This window comes from Zingiber officinale, chromosome 2A (assembly GCF_018446385.1).
Source record: "Zingiber officinale cultivar Zhangliang chromosome 2A, Zo_v1.1, whole genome shotgun sequence".
NCBI lineage: Eukaryota > Viridiplantae > Streptophyta > Magnoliopsida > Zingiberales > Zingiberaceae > Zingiber > Zingiber officinale.
In genome coordinates, this window is record NC_055988.1 from 174,287,161 (window position 1) to 174,295,791 (window position 8,631).

General features: G+C 38.0%; 2 protein-coding genes across 3 annotated transcripts; both read left to right on the plus strand.

Annotated features, from left to right (window-relative positions):
• Window positions 1-434: 434 nt before the first annotated feature.
• LOC122044289 lies at window positions 435-6,125 on the plus strand. The gene is made up of 9 exons (XM_042604800.1): window positions 435-441; window positions 1,091-1,177; window positions 1,880-1,998; window positions 2,504-2,633; window positions 2,712-3,176; window positions 3,333-3,804; window positions 3,909-4,778; window positions 5,245-5,344; window positions 5,433-6,125. Exons 1-9 carry the CDS (start codon window positions 435-437, stop codon window positions 6,123-6,125), a joined length of 2,943 nt encoding a protein of 980 aa, XP_042460734.1.
• Window positions 1,917-8,399, plus strand: LOC122043383. 2 transcript variants are annotated; one of them, XM_042603966.1, is made up of 8 exons: window positions 1,917-1,998; window positions 6,347-6,664; window positions 6,793-7,046; window positions 7,133-7,339; window positions 7,422-7,511; window positions 7,598-7,699; window positions 7,780-8,169; window positions 8,250-8,399. In XM_042603966.1, the coding sequence occupies exons 2-8, from the start codon at window positions 6,352-6,354 to the stop codon at window positions 8,295-8,297; spliced, it is 1,404 nt and encodes a 467-aa protein (XP_042459900.1). In that variant the 5' UTR covers window positions 1,917-1,998; window positions 6,347-6,351; the 3' UTR covers window positions 8,298-8,399. The 2 variants fall into 2 exon arrangements, with proteins under 2 accessions (XP_042459900.1, XP_042459901.1); XM_042603967.1 differs by having other exon boundaries at window positions 7,598-7,696.
• Window positions 8,400-8,631: the final 232 nt, after the last annotated feature.

Genomic DNA, 8,631 nt, shown 5'->3' on the forward strand with positions numbered 1-8,631 from the left:
CAGGGCTCCGGGTCGTCGATGTCTCGCAACAACACTTCGGAATCGTCTCGTGAGCAGCTTGTAGCAGTGAGATCACTTGAAAGTTGTGTTTTGAAGCTGCTGGTCGAGACCCCTTATAAAGGGGGTTCAAGGCGCCTTATACTGTTCACCAAGGCGCCTTGAACGAGCCGAGTCACCCGCGTGGATCAGCACGGACCTGGTCGAACTCTATCTGGTTCAAGGCGCCTTTAGCCTATCCAGGGTGCCTTCAACCTCCGGTCCAAGGCGCCTTCAACTCCATTCAAGGCGCCTCCAGTCTGCTGCGCTGGCCTTTTCCTGACTCGCACCCGAGGCGCCTCCAAGCTCCATGGAGGCGCCTCGGCACTGTTCATCCGAGGTCTTTTTTTGTACTTTCACTACTAGAAAATGTGGCTTTTGCGTCAAGCAAAATTGCGATGGCCAGTTTGTCATCGTAAAAGCTTAATATTTACGTTGATAAAATTATCCATCGCAAAAAAGTGGTAGCATAATTTTTTTGCGTCTGGAATCTTTATTTACGACTAAAAATACAGTGACGCATATAATAAGATCTTTTGCGATGGATATTTTGAGCATTTACTATGCATATCTGACCATCACATATATCACTACTATATGCGACCGAAAATAAGATTAGTTACGACGCTTAATTGACCGTTGTATTTAGTTATATATTTGCGATGAGTAAATTCTTTTTATATGACTGATATTAATGGGACGCAAATGATAAACTGTGATATAAACCCTAAGCCGCCTTCTTTTCTCCCTCTCGCCAAATTTTCCCTCGGAGCCTCCCTCTCCGTTTCTCCCTCTCGCCAAAAAACATAGCCATCGCAAGCCCTAATCTCCTGAACTCGCCCTCCCCAGTCCCCTTTCCCTCCATTGTCGCCTTCCCCAAAGCCCTTTCCTCCCGAACTCACCCTCCCCAAGCCTCTTTCCCTCCATTGTCGCCTTCCCCAAACCCCTTTCCTCCCGAACTCGCCCTCCCCAAACGCTTTTCCTATCCGGTGGAGCAATGGCTGAAATAGAAAGGATGTACTAGAGTTGTAGCTCTTGTTTCGTTGATTGAAAGTGTGGCTTACGGCGGTGGTAGTTGCGGCATATGGTGAAGCAGTGGCGGCGTACGATTGTCTTGTGGCTTATGGTGTTCATGTGACTGGTGACCTACTCTCCTAATGCCTCTTTCACAATCATCCCCTCTCCCCTTGCTGCATCTATTTACTTTTTTTCTTTGCCCCCCTCACTTTCTTTCTTTCTCCCTCAGCCCTCCCCTCACAGTACGCCTCCCATTCCCACTGCAACTTTGCTGACTACAGTATCTAGAAAGGTCAAATTACCCCTCTTTCAATTCTTATTGTTCTTTATCTATTTTTTGTTTTCATTTTCTTCCATTTTTTGACACTTGATGTTTAATGGCTTGTATTGCATGATATATGTAGGAGCTTTATCCTTGTCTAGGTGGAATTTGTTGATACATTTAAATCATGGGCTGAATTAAGCTACCTTTTTTTTTTTTAGAAAATCTGGAAATCACATGGTTGTTTATAAGCAGCATTTAGTTGATTTTGGTGCATATTAATGATATTTTGGGACTGAAATTGATGGCTAAATATTGGATTCAGTAGACTGCTTGTTTATGATAACGTGAGGCTTAATTATTACTTGGATTATTGGGAGGCTGAAAACTTAGTGAAATGTTGGAGTTTTAATTGCTGCATTACATGAGCTATTTTTCCCTTGATATTTAGATTTTGGATGAATTAAATTGCACCTAAAATGTCTAGTATTTGAGCTGCAAATATTTGAGTTTGCACCATCCAACTAAGCATTTTTTCCTTTCAATTTTCTTTTTATCTTCCAGCTGATTCTTCTCCTCTATCTTCACTTCTTGTTGTGGCAGCTTTAAGAGCTTTTAATCGCGAAAATCTTGGCCGGAGGAAGAAAAGGGCTTGGGAAGGACACTCTCACCCTTTTTACAAGGTAATTTTCCCTTTCTTTCTCCTTTGTTGGCTAGTTTGGATTTGAAAAGTTCAAGCTAGATTTTGTTGATTCTTGGTAAATGTTAGTCTTGTTTGTTGCGAGCATGAATTTTTTTTAGGCTTACATGTGTAGATGTAAGTTGAATGTTAGTCTTGTTTGTTGTTGAAACTTAAGCTTAAATTGTGCTTGAAATGTTGAATTCTCTAGAGCATGATTAGGCTTTGTTTTTTTGAGCATTACACAAAAATTTTGAGGTTTGGATGCACTAAATTGTATTTGATTTGTGGAGGTGAGAGTGTGAGCTCTTCTTGCATAATGTAGTTATTCAATCCTTAAATTTATGGCTTAAAATATTAAATTTGAAAGGTGCGTTAACAAGTTGGAAATTGTTGAAATTTTTATTTTTCTTGTTAATTTCTATTGGGCTTGCTGTTTTTGGAGCTTAACATTATGTTTATTTTGATATATATCCATTTTATACATGTATATATGTGTTTTATCTTAGGTTGATTTGATGGATAAGAGTTGGATAGATTTATGTGATTCAAAATCAGCTGAGTATGTCTCTGGAGTTAATAGCTTCTTGGAATTTGCATTTAGGGACAAGTCTTCTGATTCACAAATTGTGTGCCCTTGTAACGTGTGTGATAATCGATATTTTAAAAACAGAAGTGAGGTTTCAGAGCATTGTTTTTTTAATGGTTTTCTTAAAGGGTATAAGAATTGGACATACCATGGAGAACCTTATGTATGTCAGCGAAGAGGGGATACTTCACATAGTGGGAATGAAAATGTTAGGGATGATATGGTTGGAATGCTTCATGAAGCAATGGGAATTCCTAACGTCCATAGAAATATAGACAATGATTCTCAATCATCACCTGAGAATATTGAACAGAATGTTGATGATGCAACTAAAAGATTTTTTGAATTATTGAAAGATGCAGAGTCTGAACTGTATCCTGGATGTGTTAAGTTCACAAAATTATCATTTATTGTTCGTTTGTTACTTTTGAAGGTAACGAACGGGTGGACTGATACTTCCATTGACATGCTTCTTCAACTTTTGAAAGAGGTATTCCCAGAGGCAAAAATTCCCACCTCATTCTATGAAGCCCAAAAGCTGAATGATGATTTGGGTTTCACTTGTGAAACAATTGATGCTTGCCCTAATAATTGTATGTTGTTTAGAGGAAATGACAAAGGTCTTACTAGTTGTGAGATTTGTGGGGCGACTAGATATAAAGAAGGGGGGAATAAAATAGCCGCGTAGCAAATGCGATACTTTCCACTAAAACCGCGGCTAAAAAAACTATTCATGTCTTCAAAGACAGCTTCTGAAATGAAATGGCATGCGAAAGAACGGGTGGATGACGGAGTTTTTAGGCATCCTGCTGACTCCCTTGCATGGAAACAGTTTGATGTTAAATGGCCTGAATTTGCAAGTGATAGTCGCAATGTTAGACTTGGACTTGCATCAGATGGGTTCAACCCTTTCAGAACGATGAACATCGCTCATAGCACGTGGCCTGTTGTGATTGTCGTATATAACTTACCGCCATGGCTGTGCATGACTCAATCTTCCTTCATTCTATCTATCCTAGTTGATGGGCCCAAAAGTCCAGGAAACAAGATAGATGTTTACATGCAACCATTAATTGATGATTTGAAGGAACTATGGTCCACGGGTGTACCAACTTATGATGCATCCACCAATGAAATGTTTGAATTGCGTGCGACACTTTTATGGACCATTAGTGATTTTCCTGCCTATGCAATGCTATCTGGTTGGAGCACTAAGGGAGAGTTTGCTTGTCCATGTTGTGCTATGCAACTAAGTCAACATGGTTGAAGCATGGCAGAAAATTTTCTTATGCATATCATCGACGTTTCTTGCCTATTGGCCATAGATTACGTCGAGATAAAGTGTCGTTCAATGGAAAAATAGAATTGGATTCTAAGCCTTCAACATTATCTGGAGTTGATTCTTTAAGGCAGTTAGATTCATATGACATCTTGACTGAGTACAAAAAAGAGGATTTGAAGAAAAGAAGAAGGGATGATTATGAGAGACAAAGCTCAAGGATTCCAAAGGAACACAATTGGAAAAAGAAGAGCATATTTTTTGAGTTAGAATATTGGCAGCACAATTTAGGCCGACACAATATTGATGTGATGCACACTGAGAGAAATAATTTTGATAACTTGCTTTTTACATGCATGAGTACTCCTGGCAAAACAAAGGATAATTTGAATGCTCGACGCGATCTCAAAGATATGGGAGTTAGGGGTCCATTACACCCCCAAGAATCAAGTGGTTCCACTAAGATTATTTTGCAACCTGGTTCTTTTGCAATGAGTAGAAAAGATAAAGAGATATTTTGTAAGGTCCTAAAAAATTTGAAGGTTCCTGACGGATATGCATCTAATATATCAAGGCGTGTAAATTTGAATGATCGGAGTATATGGGGTCTCAAAAGTCATGACTGTCACATATTTATGCAACAACTACTCCCAATTGCTATACGACGAGTATTGCCCAAAAATATTGTACAAGTAGTGATTGAATTATCCAATTTTTTTAGGCAATTATGTTCGAAAGTGAACACAAGAGCTCAATTGGAAGACATTCAAGAACGCATTGCACTTACGCTTTGCAATCTTGAGAGGATTTTTCCTCCATCTTTCTTCGATATAATGGAACATTTACCCATTCATTTGGTTGAAGAGGCTTTAATATGTGGAGCTGTGCATTTTAGGTGGATGTATCCAATTGAAAGGTATTTTTATTTAGCCGTCAAATAATCTTATATATGTTGTCACATTTCTTCTTTTTTTTAACCTATTATTTTATACTAAAAATATGTCTAACTTTCATAATTTGTAGATATCTACTCACATTGAAGAAATATGTGAGAAATAGAGCTCATCCAGAGGGTTCAATTTCTAAAGGATACTTGTTAGAAGAATGTTTAAACTTTTGCTCAAGGTATCTCAATAACGTAACAACAAGGTCAAATAGACCTCCACGGAATTTTAGTGGAGATATCGAGATGGGTCGGCTTATAGGAAAGGGCAAGCAAATATGTCTAGATGAAGTCACATGGGTTCAAGCACATCGATATGTGCTTGTTAACACGGATCAAATAGGTCCTTATCAAGAGTAAGTATACTATTACTACTACGAATACTACTACTACTATTAAACAACTACTCATAGGACTAACTATGAAATGAATTGGACAGAATGCACATGTCATTACTTGCGGGGCAATATCCACGTGCGGGAAGGAACCATATCCAACGGATTCACAATGAAACATTCCACGAGTGGTTTAAGAACCATGTAAGCTATACTAAACTTGCATGGATGTTGTCACTCTATATAGTAATGGTTACTAATTGAAAAACTAACATTTGCTATAAACTTTCAGATACGTGATTTGCAACGTAATTCCACTACACAAATCTCTGATGTGGTTAAAAAGTTGGCGTGTGGTCCTGACAAGTGGGCTCGTAGCTTCAATGTTTGCATTGTGAATGGTTTCAGATTTCGAACAAAGAGCTATGAAGAGTCTAAGGCAACTCAAAATAGTGGAGTTATGCTTAGAGCTAGCACTTTAAGCTTTGCTAGTGCAAGAGATAGAACTCCACATGAGGGACAAGTTATATATTATGGGGTTCTAACACATATCATTAAAGTTAGATATACGAATGATCTTCAGTACACTCTATTCAAGTGTGATTGGATTGATAATGAGAGAGGAAAAATGGAAGATGAATTCAAGTTCACACTGGTGAACTTTAGCCGCTTGATGTATGGTGGTAATAATATTAGGGATGAACCATTCATTTTATCTAGCCAAGCAGAACAATGTTGGTATGTGGCTGATCCGATTGATTCAAATTGGAATGTTGTAATGAGAATGTCACTTAGAGATAATTTTGACATTTACTCAAGATTCCATGATACTGATGGTTATTTTCCACAACCCCTTGATGATCGCCCAATTGCTCGTGAGCAAGATGCCACTTGGGTGAGACAAGGGGTGGAGGCTATTGCTGTTGACACAATGTTGAACTTGAATGAAACTGAAAGACAAATGAATGAAAATGAAGATGCTTGATATATATGTGCTTATCATAATTATATGAATGTAAGTCTCTTTCCTTGCAAATTTGGTTACGCATGTAATGTGTACCTATATGTATCGGATGGAATAGCATGTTTCCAAAACTTACCATCTTTGTCTGTTGTTTTTTTTTCTCTGATTATTTTCCTCATTATATTTAATCACTGCATCTTCAATTGTAATTGCTTATGTTATTTCGTTCCAATATTGGACAGGGAGCATGGGAGGAAAAAGAAAGTTTCGTGGCACTACGATGGTTGACATTATTGAGAAGAGGGTTACCAGATCATCAAGGAATCTTGGACAAAGTTCGATGCCCGGGCAACAATCACTACATGAAGAAGGAAGGCAAACACAGCCTCAAACACAGCTAGAGGTTCAGCCACAGCCACCACCACCACCACAACCACAGCCGCCACCACCTCCACGACCGCAACCACAACAGGAAGCACCTCAATTACAACTGCAAGCATGTCAACTAGAGCACCAGCAGCAAGAAGGATCTACTGCTACTAATGATGCTACAATTTCAGGTTATGATCTGCCATATATTTAGTTATTTAGTTAAGGCAGCCATACATTTGTCTATCTATATTTTTCTCAACTCTTCTTCTATGATTTAATTTGTATGCTACTACTAATGGAATTAAAATTTATGTAGTACCTAGTATAGGTTCTACATCTGAAGGCTCTAGGAGAGGCCGTGGTGGTGCTCGCCCTTGTTTACGGTGGGGTACATCAAGGAAATTGGAGGTTCACCTTGGTAACAATGGCAAGATTGTTGGTTTGGACAAGATGAAATTGCAGTCCACTCTTGGTGTGTTGGCAAGAAATGGTTCCAAGCTCCCCCTCACATATCCATCATTCTCAGATATACCACCATCCTTGACTGATGATATTTGGGAGGAAGTTCAAGTTAAGATAATTTTGTTTAAATGGTTATTGATAGACTATTATAATAATCTATTATTTTAAATATTCATGAAATATTATTATTTTAGGACAATACTACTTTGCATCCGGAGGCAAAAGTAAGAGTATTAATGGATGTGGCAGTGAAGTGGAAGGACTTCAAGAGTCGTTTGAAGACAAAGTATTTTGCTCCTTTTGTGGCCACTGATAATGTACCTATGGATAGTCCAGATAGTCGTGTTTCAAATGATCAATGGAAGACCCTAGTTGCTTATTGGAAGGACCAAAACATCATGGTTCTTACTCTTTATTTATCAACATTTCGTATGACTATACTAATATTTTATGCGTCTAATGCTTTGTAACATCTTTTGGAAGGAAATTTCTGAACGAAACAAGAAAAATAGGGCTTTGTTGAGGTATCCACATCGGACTGGAAGAATATGTTTTGATGAGATCATTGAAAAGGTAAATTCTGTATAATTTGATTCCTTCAATATGATGATATTGTCAAATTTTCGGTGGCAATGAGTTGGTAACTTTTTATATTATAGATGCGGGCTACTAGCATGGACACTTCTCGCCTCGATGTTTTCCTTATGACTCGCATGCCGAAAGCGGGTAAAAGTCTTGATGCGGATACGAAGACAATGGTTGTAAGTATAAAAACTTGCTAGTTTTTAGAGTTATAAATAAAAAATGGTTCTTTTATAATCTAATTTCTTGAATGGTGTAGGACGCTATAAGAGATGCCATTTCTCGAGTTCCTGAGTCAGACGTCACAACCACATTCAAGGAGAAGCTGTTGGGTAGCCTTGTTGGTGGAGAGGGGCGGCCTCGTATGCGCTGTTTGGGTACAATTTCAGCACCAAATGCAGCTCCCGGTTCATCTCATTTAGCTCCGAGTTCATCTAATGCAACTCCTATTTCTTTGGAGTCAATCCCAGAAGGATTGATGCAAATGATAATTGATAAAGTAGGGGAGTACGTGCTTGAAAAGGCACGGGCTGAAGCACGAGATGAAGTTGCTGTTGCCTTAGAGAATTTCTTTCAAACCATTGTTGCTGGAGCAAATAATGATCCGAATAGATCATCTGTGAGAGCAGAAGGAAATGCAAGTACACAGGTATTAGATTTTAGGTGACTTAAACAATTTTAAGTTCTTTCTTATAATTACTTTGTTATTAAACTACCTTTTATAAATAGGTTGATGATGCATCGAGCGTCCATAAGCCAAACGACTCTTCACGTTGACTTGGGATTTATTTGAGATGATCTTCTATGGTATTAGCTAGGTTAGTGAATTTGGACTACTTATTAGCCAATAGTGTATATGAGCCGGATATGCCATGTATTGTTGGGTTTTGGATTTTAATTATAATTTGTATTTGGTGAAAGTTCTGAATGGCTAAAATATATTTATCTAATAATTATGTATATATAGGTTGTTGAATTACAAAAAAAAAAATACGGCGGGAGGAGGATTAATTGCAAAATGAATCTAAAATTTTGGTTAATTGTGTATAGGTTGTGTATATATTTATCTAATAATTGTGTATAGGTTGTGTATATATTTATCTAATAATTG